Genomic DNA, 14,580 nt, shown 5'->3' on the forward strand with positions numbered 1-14,580 from the left:
GACAAACATGACATTACATGTCCCTCTCTCAGATGGGTGTAGAGCAAAAACCTGGTAACAGAGAAGGAGAGAGAGAGATGGAGAGAGGGAGAGAGGGAAAGGAGAGAGATGGAGAGAGGGAGGGAGAGAGGGAGGGAGAGAGGGAAAGGGAGACACTAATAAATGGAAGGGGGTGTTATGGTGGGGGTGTTAATTGCAGACACACAGCAACATTAGCACTCTCAGTTTGCACCATGGCCCAGAGGGTGCCCCCCCACCCCTCACACACACACACGCATACACACACACACACACACACAATCGGCCTCAGACTGCCATTAAACTGGACACAGAACAAGAGGCAACAATTAGGCTTCCTGATTCCTGATGTTTCCTGTTTGGACTGTGGCAGCCCAGGGCTTAATTCCTGGATTAATAATTTACTACAAGATGGGCAGAAAGAGAGCAATGAATGACTGACACATGAACAGACAGAGAGAGAGGACAGAGAGAGAAAGAGAGCGAGAGGGAGAGAGAGAGACATGAGGATGAGAGTCACCTCTGCTTTCTTCCTATAAAGGAAGTGCAGTTTTTTATGTTTAAGTGCATCTTAAGAGCTGAAAAGTTGAGAGGGCAAAAGAGAAGAGAGACAAAGAGAGACAGACTGAGAAGAGAGAGAGAGAGAGAGAGAGACAAGAGAGAGAGAGACAGACTGAAGATGGAGAGGGAGAGAGACAGACTAAGAAGAGAGAGAGAGAGAGACAAGAGGGAGAGAGAGAGAAGATGGAGAGAGAGAGAGAAGAGAGAGAGAGAGAGAGAACGAGACAGACAGTGAGAAGGGGGTGCTGTTGACATTAAAGTAAACTGGATAAGAGTCCTCCCCCCATGTACGATGTCCAGGCTAATAGCAGAGTAAAGAACGCAGAGTGGAAACTCCACACTGCTGTGGACACTCAGAGCAGACCAGACGGCAGCTGTTCTGGCTGGAGACCACAAACCACACACACGCACACACACACACCGTACAAACCAACAGTGTCTGCTTATCATTGAACATCCTACAAACACAGAAATGTTCAGCTCCAGATGAGAAATGAACTCCATATAGACATGTTACTTAGGAACTCCATATAGATATATTTGTAATTTGGGGATTTCTTTTGTTCTAATTTCACTTATAAATCTGAAGCAGATAAATGTTGGATAGGATTAAAATGGGGGGGGGAGGGGGGAGTAATTAGTCTGTCTAAGTGGTATTTGCATGCTCAGACATCAAAATGGAAAATGATTAATATTTTGTGCATAAATGTGATTGATGAGTTATATATTTTCTGTCAGAATAATTTAGTGTATTCCAATAGACTCCAAAAATAGCCTCTCCTGTCAATACACACACACACTCTCTCTCTCTCTCTCTCTCTCTCTCTCTCTCTCTCTCACCCACACACATGCAGCACTGTGCGAATGCCTAAAGGGGTCCAGAGAACTCCAGAAACACTCTCACGGTGATGATTTCAAAATAAAAGCCTATCTAGTCCTAACCTACACCCCTGCCAATTGAAATGATTGACAGGTCTGACCCTGAGGCTTGCTCACTGAGGCATGATGGGATTAGTAGTGTAGTTCATTTAGAGGGTAAGACAACCAGATTTAACTACACACACAAATGTATGGAGAGAGAGAGATGTGGACACCCCTTAGCAGTTTTCATCCCCACCTCTTGCCTAACACTGCTGACCTTTCAACTCTGCTCTTTGACACCTGAGCAGATAGCAAAGTGGAAGAGAGGACACGCTAGTCAGTAATACAGGTTCAGCTCTAGTCGATGAGCAGAGGGCCTGCTGTAGAACACACACACACACACACACACACACAGGCATATTGATGTGAGTGCACAGAGCAACACCGAGCCTTCCGTATGAAAACGGCCTTTATATTGGTGTAAGCTGTGCTGGTAACGTCACAGCTGCAGTTTCGGTTTGGGCTTCCACGCCATATCCCATGTGGGTGTGAAAGACAGAGACGAGAACATTTGGACATCAGTTTTATTTTTATTTTGCCTAAATTCTTCTACTACATTACCAGGTCAGTTAACAGAAGAATGCTTGTATTTGTTTCTGTGTGCGCATGCCAGGAAGAGGCAACTCAGATATGTTAATCCTTCTGAAAGCTTTGTGTTTACCATGAACATTAAACCAGTGTGCCTGGGTGACCAGTGGGCCCGTGACCTTACAATCCTGAGCCCCCCTGGGTCACGACCTCTGACCCCTTCCCCCCACCACTTCCCATAAATCTCTGGTGCGAGCTGTTTCCTGCCTAATGACTTCTCCATGATACGCAGAGCTATTGATCACACACACCTTCGGTCTATCTTACACACATGTACATTTCACTAATTAATTCATTTTTCTTACTTTATGTAGTTTCTTAAAGGCTATCATGTATGGGTGACAAGTGATTTACATATGTATTGTATAATATAATATCAATATATATATACCATATTATATAGTTTAGCAATGTATCATGTATCACCTTAAAGCCCCATGCTGATTGCTTTACTACTAATGTGAAACAAAATAAACGGGCAATGAACTACATTCATTTAAGTTCCTAAAACAAAACGATTCCTTTTAACTGGGGGCCACATGTTTGTCAGTGCAACCTTAAAAGACCCCTGCTGTCGTCAGTGCGACTTTTACTGGTTTTTCCGGGAGCATTCGCGTCGTTAAAGGTCCTTTCATTGCCCAAATAGGATTACTGGATGTCTTAAATCTCGGGGTAACGTCTGCCGGGCCTGCACGCGGCGCCTCGCCCTTTCCCCCGCGGCCTCTCCGTGTGCACGGACGTTTCTGATGCAGCTGCAGCATTAGGTGGGCTTCATGGAGCCATGCACTTGTTGTGTAACAGATGTTTGGGAAGTATCAGCAGAACCTGCAGCGGGGAACTTTAAAGCCACTGGCCTGTTAAAGGCTGCTTTACAAACATGGAAACTTTACCGATTCTTTTTAACAGATCCATCCATCCATCCATGCATCCGCTGCCTTTTTCATCATTGTAGTTAAATGATAAACTGAGAGCAGTATACTTCGACTCCCTCGGTCCACCCCCTCCTTTACGGAGATGAGCAAAGCAAAGATGATGGGGTGAAGCCTATGACAATGATTTCTATAAATCTCAAACTTTGTACTACAGGAATAAAATATTCTAACACAATCAAATAAGTGCATAAATTGTAAATAATGAAACTTAATGTTTAACCTTGTATTTAATGCATCTCACTGTACAAAATATTCATGTAATGTTTGTTAGTTATAATAAAGAAGCTTATTATTTATTGTTTGCACTCTGTCCAAACTATATATATAATTTGTATAGATGCAAATCTGTGTCTTCTCTTAGTGTTGCAGTGACTGCACAGTGTGTGTGCAGTCTGAGTGTTTGTGCACAGTCTGATTGTGTGTGAGCAGTGTGAGTGTGTACAGTCTGTGTGTGTGTGTGTGTGCGCAGTCTGAGTGTGTGCCGGCCTTCCTGCACACTCTGCTTCTGGTCAAACGCTCTCAGAGGTCCGCAGAGTGAGAATTAAGAACCAGTGGATTATATCATCAGATACCCTCGGATATCAGATAAACAGACACTTCCTGTTCAGACATCTTACAATGCATGTGTAAAAAAAAACAAAACACACAGCTGTGAGCACACACACATACACAAAAAATAACAAAAATGTAGTCCTAGGCTATATGACACGCAGAACTGTATGCGCACAAACCCTTATGCACACATACACAGTGACAGTCTTGTGTTGTCTTTCTTCCTTTCTCTGTCCTGCATGCACAAACTAATGACAAAATAAACAAACAAACAAACACTCCCAGCACCACAAACGTCACGAAACTACACACCCAGCCAGTCAGCCTCCCAGCTGCAGCTAAACATAGCTGCTCTCCTCCGACAAATGAAGGTGCCCAACCAGAAGGGGGGCGGGGGTGCGGAAGAGAAAACGAGCGAGAGATGAAGAGGAGGAGAGGATGGAGGGATCTGTGGCGGAGGGTACGCCGAACCCTGAGGCTCGTTGGCAGTAGATTGCTGGGTTCCAGTCAATAAAATCAATAGCTAATGTTAGCGAACTGTAAAACGGCAGCCATTTCAGCGGGGGAGGGGAACGCATGATGAATGGTTGCTGGCCACCGCGGCAACATCAGAGGTCAGAGGTCACCGCCACCTTGAGACATGATCAACAGCTGGGCTCTGTCCGGTTCCGCCTGCGCGGTCTTCTCATTGGATGGTCACAGTAGGGCCTGCGTATGCCTTTGCACCATTGGCTGGGTTGACCGCCGCATCTCTGGCTTACCACCCTCATCTATCATCTAGCCTGTGCTATTGTCTCTTCCTTCTGTCTTTCATTTTTTTCTATTTCTCTCTCGTGCTGTAAAAGCATTGATTGTGGGTGGCGTTGTAAGCACGCAGTACAGAGATCCCTGGGCAGTCCTGACTAGTAGTGGTCTCTAAACCAGCTGTCCACACACACACACACACACACACACACACTCTCCCACCAAGGACCCAGCGCCCTATAGATTAACACAGACGTTACAATTCATTTGGAGTAGATCAATAAAGAGCAACAGGTAGAGGGGGAAGTTAAATAGGGGTGTTCACTTCAAGCTAATTGACACAAGAGGAGAAAGCCGCATTCCCACAGACAACAGACGCGTCTGAACCAGCAACACGAACACCTCCATCAAACCGCATTAAAGTCTGCAATCAGTGGCATTCACCAACAAAACACCACTTTGGTGTGTTTAGGCTGTTGGATGCATTATGTTTGTCGTGTTTCCCAGAGTCGACTGAACCCACGAGTGTGTGTGTGTGTGTGCATGTGCGTAGGGGCAAAATGGAAGACTAGAGACAGACATCCTTTAATTTGTTTATTACAAGATGATTTTTGCATGGGCCTTATTTAACCAACTATAGGTTTGGGTTCGTGTTTGGTCCGTGTTTTGGTCCATGTATTTGTTATTCTCATTTTTTGTTAGAGTATGTTTGTAAATGCAATATTTAACAATCATTAAAAATCACTCTGTACTAAGAACTGATTACCCATCCTGCCACCATGACAGAGAAACACTATATTGTACTTTCTGATGTTTTTATTAAACTTGCGTCTGTCTAAAAACAAAAATACCACACAAAAATGCAATTTAAAAATATACCAGTACTTACACAAGTTAGTATTTCTGGGACCTGATAATAGCACTTCGACCCAAGCGCAGACACTATTTCAGACATCAGATTGGACAGAAAGAGAATAATGCACTGTAAATCAGGACTGTCAGCAGTGTGGAGCTTTAGACGGAAAGACCGGCTCCACCGCAGAGACGGCTGGCAGGGCTAGCAGCTACCTCTGACTGATATCAAGCACAGAACTTTGGGTTGCCAAGTGAATGAAAGAACCATGAAAAGATGAAGGTTTCCTGAGAGATGACATCAGAACTCCTGCTTGGACTGACTGGTTTATATGGTTTACAGACCCAGTCAGGGAGGGATTAGAACTAAAGAGAAAGAGAGCGGAAGAGGGTTCTTGGGTAACAGTCCCAGCATAACTGGAGATACTCCAGGTATTTGGTCTCTGGTTGTCTCCGGATATCTCTCACTCTCACACACACACACACACACACACACACACACACCTCTTCCCTAGGCTGCCAGCTGGGACTAGTGGATTGTTCATCTATCTGCTGCCAACACTGACTGGCTGGATGTTATACGCAACAGCACAGCCACAGAGCACCATCCGTATAGAATGGCACAGAACGTCTGCAACCCTGGTACACCTGAAGGTCCTCCTCCTCCATGTCTCATTCAGGTCTCCTTCTCTGGTCTCAGGTCCTGCTTGGAGCTGAATCCTACACCCACAAAATATTAGGAAGGAGTGTGTATCTGTATGTGTGTGTATGATGAGTGGTTGGTCTCTGCTTGTGGTGGCTGTGCGTGTGAGATGAGTTGATGTCTGCTGGTTGCTGGAGTGTGTGTGATGAGTTGTTCTCTGTTGGTGGTGGCTGTGTGTGTGTGTGTGTCCGAGATGATAGGTTGGTCTCTGCTGGTTGTTGCTGGTGTGTGTGAGAGAAATGAGTTGTTCTCTGTTGGTGGTGGCTGTGCGTGTGAGATATAGTGACTTTGTAGATGACCTTTCGGTATTTGGATGGATCGAGTGTTCTCTTTTCAGGCCCATTATACAACCAGACACCTTGAGATACCAGTCCCTCTACACACAGTCCCCCCCACACACACACACTCACACACACACACAGCGCTTTGCTAGGAGGGCTGGGCTCGGCCCGCTCTAGTTAGGATGAGAAAATACCCCTCTACTGCCTCTTATTGATTATGGCCTGCAGCACAGGCAGGCAATGAGTAGGAAGGGGTCAGAGGACAAAGGTCAGTGGAAGCAGGTCATCTAACTCCACATTAGTGTCATGCGCTCCTCCTTGCCTGCGTGTCGCGCGTGTCACGTGTGCCACGTGTGCGGCGCGTGTCACGTGGGGGCCGCTTGCTTCCCCCTCCCTGCCTCTCTTTGTCTTTACCTCCTCAGTTGTGTTTTTTCTTTCTAAAACCTCCATCGTTCTTTTTTTTGTAATTTTTAAAAATTTCTCCTGGTGTTCCCATCACTGTTTTCTGTCTCACTTGTCCTTAAAAAGGCCTGACCAGGTCCAGCCACTTGGCACTAAAAGGTCAAACCAGGTTATCTTTTGTTATTGATTTCAGATTTTGGGGAACAGATGAACTAAGGGTTAATGTAACCACACCCACAACCTATGTGGCTTTTAGGTGCTTACTTACTTGACTGTACAGTAAACTCCTGGAAACTCCCGGGAAGCTGCAGAACTACAATTTCTTCGGCACATTGAAATTCATATGTCTTTATGAATAAAACATGAGAGAATTTCCAATTAAGGCACTTGTTAATGAATAATTACATTAGTTGGCAAAGAAGTCAGCAAGCCACACACAAGATATTGACCATTTTCTCTGGTGACCTATGATTAGCAATTCAGTCCTATCAGTCAAAATTCTTCATTGGTTTTAGACTAAGATAGTAAACGCTGATGATGATGATGACGAAGGGTGGCTTTTGATGTCTGATCTGTGCGGTTTAATTAGACCGGAGAGACTGGCACTTGGACTCACTGGAGAGGAGAGCGCTGTAATTAGCTGCCCAGTTCGATGCAGGATGGCCTGCGTTTGGGCCCGAGCCATAGCTCTTACCTTTAATCTTCTCCAGGCTCTTCCAGCCTTTAGTACGTCGTCACCTGTCTGGAGGCAGAGAGGAGTCTGACATTAACCCAGCTCAGTTCTCCCACCCACCCACACACACCCGCACCCACACCCACACAGGGCAAATGCAGAGGGGGAGGCTGGACGACAGGAACTGTGGTGGGGTCTCTCTCTTACACGCACCTACTTCAAGTCTGTTCGTGCAGGCAGTGTGTTATTTTATGGTGTTAAAAATATTGCTTTTTCATGTCAAAAGAACAAGTTTGTGTGTGTGTATGTGTGTGTGAGAGAGAGTCAGTAGTAGAGTCACCTTGAAACTAATGTCAGATAACTTTCCTTTTATTGAACACAGAATTGTCCACAACAGAGTTGTCTTCAAATACAGCTTTACAGTACATGTTCAATATATTCAGTAAATGTTAGCAGAGTTCCACCACTCATGGTCCGTCTCTCTCTCCCTCGCTCGCTCGCACACACACACACACACACAAACACACACACACACACACACACACACACACACAGCTAAGGTAGAAGTGAGACGAGACGTAAAGCACACCAGATGATGCCGAGAGTCTTACAGACAAGCTGACACTTATTTTATTTGTCAACATTTACAAATCTTACATCAGCAGAGACGGCCGTCCCTGCCAAACGTGTCCATCACTAAGAGACAGAGGTGGTCGTGGAGGAAGGGACACAAGAGAACATTCAAACATGCTGGAAAAATCAATCATGTCTGATGAGGGGTTTGTTTGTTTTTTTTGAGAGTTTAGGTTTAGGGGTCTTTCAAAGTGAAAACAGATCTGAAAGAAAACCAAGAAATGGAACCTGATGGTAAGAACCTCAGACAAAATATGAAGGAGCCATTTAGACAGCATTAATACATGCTTTCACTGAAACTGTGTGTGTATGTGTGTGTGTACATACATGCGTGTTAAGTTTAGTATCCTGAGCTATCAAATACTAACCTAGCGATCTAGACTGCCATTCTTCAAAAGGAAACACACACACACACACACAAATACGCACACACACACACACACACCTGCCCCTCATGGCTAAATCAGGAGTTCGGTTTCCTTCGTCTTTTCTCGCTCATACATGTGCGCACACACTCTCTCACGCGCACACGTGCATGTGAGCCTTATTTACAGAGATGTGTTTGAGCTGGCTAGACTTCACACTGGAGTATGCAGGTTGACATTACTGACATGCTTGTACCCACATCAGTAGGGAAGACTGCAGAACACGGGAAGAATACACCAGCATTACGGGAAGGAGATTCCAGCAGCTCACAGGCACTTCTCAAACATCAAGCCCCATGGTCACCTGCGCCCACTCTCTGCCTCCCTCTCTCTCCCCACCTCTTTCTTTCCTCTCAATCCCTTCTAAGCACAAAATGGCAGAAACATGTTCCATGAGATCAGGATAAGATTACGATATTGTGGTATGATGTCTTGAGGACTCGGGACTCGAGGCCTTCAGAGCAGGGTTCTGGGGGGGTGCTTTCCTTCTCTTCTGCCTTTCTCTCATTTCTTCTCTCTGAGAGGGGGGCTGGGGAGCTGTAGGACGTGTGTGGGTGTGTGGTGTTGGAGGATTTAGCCAGCCTAATAACCAGGGGGGTGTAGAGAGAGAGAGAGGGAAAGACTACCAGTGTTAACACAGCGAGAGTGAGAAAGTAGCTCCACCAGTCTCAGACTGTCATATCATTTCACACAGACAAATTTACACATATATATATGTGTGTGTGTGTGTGTGTGTGTGTGTTTGTGTGTGTATATATATTAACCATCTCTTTAAAATAGACTTCTGTAATTTAACATAGTGTAAGCTAATATCTACAGCAGGTGCAGTGAGCGTGTGAGCTGAGATGCTAAGTTCAGAGACACTAACATCCCAGCCCAGACGAGATGAGCTGGTCTGATAAACAGAGACACATCATCCCTGTGCCTGCACGGAAACACTAGCAACAACTCCACGACAGAACGAAACAGCACCACTGGACTGGCAGACGAGACGAAGAACGACTATATGAAATTACACCACCACCACGACTAAGTCCTGCCCTCCTCCTCCCTGTGCTGGCTCACCACAGACTCCGGACCAGGGCCACTTCACACCGGGATTAAAGGAACAGGGGTGGGATTCATCTGGCAGTGAGATTAAAGTGGTTTAGATCTGGATTGGCCCACTATGACTCAGCAAGAAGGAAATGGCCCTGGTCTTGTCCGGTCCGGTGCCGTCCCATCTAGTCTGGTGCGGAGGAAAGGTCAGAACAGGAAGTAGGAGAAGCAGTGCTCTCATGCAGGGATGATGTTAGAGGTCACACAGGGGTCACACAGGGTCGCTAGCAGCAACAGAAAGAGCACACAGGCTCTGTGGTGAACAGGGTATGTGCCACTACACGTTTGTTTTTCTCTTCCCAAGTCTAAATTAACTCCCACCAAACCGTTCTGGTCTTGGTAGAGGGGCAGCTTCCTGAACCCCTCCCCCGCCGTGCTGGTCTGTGCGAGGTTGGTGGTGATTATTTCCCAAACGTCACCATAACGACAAATTCTTTATTTTCCACATTCTTAATAAATTACCAGAGGGGAAAAACTATTTTAAATTATAAAACTGGAATGGAAAACAACAGTGATGCAAAAGAACTGAAAGCACTGTGCACGTAAACAAAGCCTCCGAATCTTTGCCGGGGTTGAACGACATGAGGTTCAAAGAAACCCCGGCAGGTCCTGGTCATGACCCCCATGCCCATCCTCACACCATGAAGCGGTGCTCCTTGCCATCGTGGGCCATGAGAATGAGGTTGCGGTTGGAGGTCCAGATGAGGCGTGCGAGCCGCAGGGCATTCTGGGAGCCAGGTGAGGCAGGCTGAACCGGCGGCACCTGGTACGTCTTAATGCAGCGCAGCTGAGGAGCGGAATTCAGCACACCGATACTGCCCAGCAGAGAGGTGTTCATCTGAGGGGAGGACACACACACACACACCCACACACACACACACCCACACACACACACACACACACACACACACACACACACACACAAGTGCAGGCGTCAACACAAGGTCTTGAGAGCCACTCCCCATTTGACCAAACTCTCCACTCTTCCCAGACTGAGAGAGCGCGTGGGGTGTTTCTGGGTTTTCGTACTTTTATTTAAGCATAGACGCATACACACTGGTTAGGTCCGTTAAAACAACACAAAGGAGAAAGAGAGGGAGTCAGAGAGGTGGAGAGAGAGATGGAGTGTGTGAGACTTTTGTTCCAAGGTGTTTAATGTACCTCAAACAGGTCTTTCCTTTACTGTACCTGGGGCCAGTGACACTGCGACAGAGTATCAATTCAGCCACTTTAAATACCGTTCTAGAGATTTAGGTTTTATATTTATGTTTACTTAAACATTTTTATGTTTGTTGCCTAAACAGGCAAACAAACAAAACAATAATCCTCTCCAGCACTCCACAGATATTTGCAACACAACAGCCACAACTATTAAAAAATAAACTACCACAACAAATGTGTGAATCCTTGCCCCTGATCAGAACGACATGGCAAGCTGATCCCAGAACAGCTTGTATATGCTGGTTGTCTCTGCATCTACTCATGTATAATTAAAGATCATACACACCTGCATCCCGCACCTCCATATGACCCTGCCCTGTTTCAAACAGCTGTACGAAACAGCCTAGCAACATTTTTGACTTTTGAATCTAGTGAGGTATCTTGTTTAATAATCGATGATTCATGGATGGTCAAAGATTTATATTTACGGCCTCTATGAAATCCTAACGCTGAAAGTAGCACTAAGCTACATCCCTATCAGGGTGCACACACAAGAACTCACATACCAGTGACAGGAGCTCTGTTTTTAAGTATCTGTAAGTAAATGAGTGAGTGCAGGTTTAGTGTGTGAGTGTGTGCAAGGCTAGGCATCACTCCTGTGCCTCCGAAGATGCTGTTCAGTGTGTGCGTGATGACAGCAGAGTCCTCTGACACTCTGTTCTACAGACAGGTAGCAGAACTGACACTGGGAGATAGTACAGAAAAGGAGTCCTGAGGAGTGTCTTCTGATAAGAGGAGATGACTGAGAAGAAGAAAAGAATGTGTGTGTGTGTGTGTGTGTGTGTGTGTGTGTGCGCACGCACGTGTGTGTGAGAGAGAATGTGAGTGAGTGAAAGTGAGTGAGAGAAAGACAAAAGATGCAAGCACATTTTGGAACCCAGAGGAGAAAGAGAAAGCCATTGATCTGAGCATGAGCAGGTGCAAGAACAGAAAAAGTCAGACACACACACACACTCACGCGCGCGCACGCACATACACACAGGATGGGATAAGTTTCCTTTGGTCAGAGTCGGTTAGTCTATGAACACATGCAAGATGCAGGAAAGCAAACCCCACATATAAGAGCGTGCACGCACGCACACACGCACGCACGCACACGCAGACTCACTCAGTCTCACTCCGTCTCTCCCCTGCACTGTCTCATGCTCTGAGCTCCAGAGAGAGCTCGGGCTACAGGTGCCTCAGACACCCAGCCGCCCCCTCACTCTGCCTGGACAGAGAGGACGAGACAGCCATCGGACGCCTGGAGGCCCAAGAGGGGCACTCAGTTCCCGCTCTGTGTGCACGTGCGCACACACACACACACACACACACACACAACCACACTCAACCACACTATCATTACAAGCCTTTTCTTACCTGCCAGAAGCAGATATGGCTGTCGGCATTGGAGTAGGTGGCCAGGTAGCGCCCGTCTGGGGCGAAAGACACAGCTGTTATGGGGCCTTTGTGGCCATGGATATGCTAAAGGAAACCAAAAGAACAGGCATTTTTATGAACACCTATAACTGACAAAAATTCACCAAGATCATAAATGCACTAATACATAACTACACTACATTACATGAAGTTTCACATCCCAACACCCACTTACTCACCCAAAGACCCATCCACCCCAACCAAACACCCCCCTACTCACCATACACAAGCACCTGGATATGTAAGATAAAACTACTTGAAATTTGCTCAGTAAACTGGTGATGGTTTAGTTTAATGGGAGGGCTGGTATATATGCACGCGCACACACACACACACACACACACACACACACACACACACACACACACACACACACACACACACACACACACACACACACACACACACGCACACGCACACGTCGACCCAGGAGCCTGAGACCTGCTGACGGCTCTGCAGCTAAAATCAAGAGACGAACATGCTCCTCAGCTCTCGGTCCTCCTCTTCAACAACTGTGTATGTGAGTGTGTGTGTGTGTGTGTGTGTGTGTGTGTGTGTGTTTGTGTGTGCACACTATAAAGGATGAAACCAAAGCCAACTATCCCAAGTGAAGCTCAGAACACACATTTGGGTCAAAATGTGCTATTTAAAAGTAGGCAGCTCAGAGCTGGTTGTTGGTGTGTTTTTGTGTGTGTGTGTGTGTCAGGCATAGTGATGGAATCGAATGTAAACAGGTCTACAGAAAATTTGAGGAAACAAGTAAACAAGAGAAACACAAACACAAAAAACCTTCCAATAAGGACAACAAATCCAGTAGCACTGTCTGATTCTCACACACGTCCACAACACCCCGTGACCTTAAGCCAGGAGTATACACAAACACATTCATCACCTAAGCTACACATCAATGCACATCACTTTGAGTGCTGCTATACAGAATCGTCTGTTGACCCCAGATCAGCCGCACTGAACAGGGTACTTATCTGCACTCCAGAACTGAGTCATACCAAGCTGACCTCAGACCAGCCCTCACGTCTCACAAAAGCAGCTTACTTAAACGCTGGCAGACCAAAGTGGTTTTACAAATCTCAAGTATGGACATCAAGTGTGTTCCGGGCTATTCTTGCAGCTACAACACAAGTGCACAGAGCTGAATGTTTAGAAAGCCGGTAGTTCAAACAGCAACATTACGTAATGTGATAACGTATTACAAATATGGGCTATTTATTTGACAGACCTGCCCCCACCCCCCCATTTCACTTTAATTCAAAAGACTTCACTGGTAAATCATATTTTGCCACAGTAACTGTAAGACGCTAGAAATGAATAAATATATAATTACTAAACACATATTCAGATTCATGCACTGGACATTTTCTCTTGATTAAATGTTGTTTTTAAGTGTTCCTTCACTTCAGTGCAATACGAAGACAAGGGTCATGAAAGATGACCACCTTTCTTACATCTCTCTTGATCCTTCTATTTTGACCTTCCTTACTTAACGGCATCAGTTCGCAAACAAAGGTGCCGGTGAAAGAGTGAAAGAAAGCGTGAGAGAATGCAAGAGAGAGAGAGAGAGAATGAATCAGCGAAAGTGTGTGTGTTCTCTCTCAGCTCTGAGCATGGCCCAATCTGGTTCCTGGGAGGGGGTCCTACAATTGTCCTGGTGCATTGTGGGAATTTGACCACCACCACCACTGAGAATCAAAGAGAGGGAGGCTTTGTGCTACCAGCAGAGATAATCACCAGAGAGAGAGAGAGAGAGAGAGAGAGAGACAGAGAGAGAGAGAGAGAGAGACAGAGAGAGAGAGAGAGAGACAGAGAGACAGAGAGACAGAGAGAGAGAAGGTACTGAGAGAGAGAGAAGGTACTGAGAGAGAGAGAGAGAGAGAGAGAGAGAGAGAGAAAGAAAAACAATGTATCCAATAATAGGAGAGCCTGCTAAAGTCAACGGCGTGTGGAGCAGCAGAACAAAACGAGTTTACAACCCATCTGCCCTAAAAGGGTGCAGGACATTTCCATAGTACAACCAGCACAGTTCTTTCCACTGAGTGAAAGCTTTCAAAGGAGAGTGCTGATCCAATCGCAGCCCTGCAGAGAGATCACTGTCCAAGGCAGAGCGAGTGGTCTAAAGTTACCCGCTCTCTCCTCACACTGAGCTCTGTCCTGCGTACAAACACACCCTGATACAGAAAACAGTTCAAAAATATGATCAAAAAATGTTGCACATACAAATGAGGCTTTTTGTAAAAATGTAATGCATAAGTTTTGTGCCCGTAACAAAGGGAATAAACGTGTGTTAACTGCGATAATGTAGCCAGTGTTGGTGTGTGTGTGTCACCACGGGACAAGGCTGTCCTCCAGCACTGTGTAATCAATAGCACATCATCTTTTATGAGCAGCTGCACAGGGCTGTGTGAAATAACGCGCACTGGCCTTTTAATTACACGTCCCTTCCTGCTTTACATGTCTCTGTCCCTCACATAAATACACACACGTATATAAACACACAGGAACACACATAAAAACGAATGCATGAAAACACAGACACACAAAC

General features: G+C 45.9%; 1 protein-coding gene across 3 annotated transcripts in view; it reads right to left on the reverse strand.

The window, feature by feature from the left end:
• Positions 1-7,580: 7,580 nt before the first annotated feature.
• The window catches only part of wdr7 (WD repeat domain 7), a 121,053-nt gene continuing 114,053 nt past the window's right edge, over positions 7,581-14,580 (reverse strand). For all 3 annotated transcript variants that reach the window (XM_035527063.2, XM_035527062.2, XM_035527061.2), the window contains 2 exons: positions 11,964-12,068; positions 7,581-10,221 (listed from right to left, as the gene is read on the reverse strand). In XM_035527063.2, coding sequence (XP_035382956.2) covers positions 10,018-10,221; positions 11,964-12,068 — 309 coding nt within the window. In that variant the 3' untranslated portion in view covers positions 7,581-10,017. The remainder of the gene's footprint in view (positions 10,222-11,963; positions 12,069-14,580) is intronic.

This window comes from Electrophorus electricus, chromosome 8, assembly GCF_041902795.1.
Source record: "Electrophorus electricus isolate QZ-2024a chromosome 8, ASM4190279v1, whole genome shotgun sequence".
In the NCBI taxonomy this organism is placed as follows: domain Eukaryota; kingdom Metazoa; phylum Chordata; class Actinopteri; order Gymnotiformes; family Gymnotidae; genus Electrophorus; species Electrophorus electricus.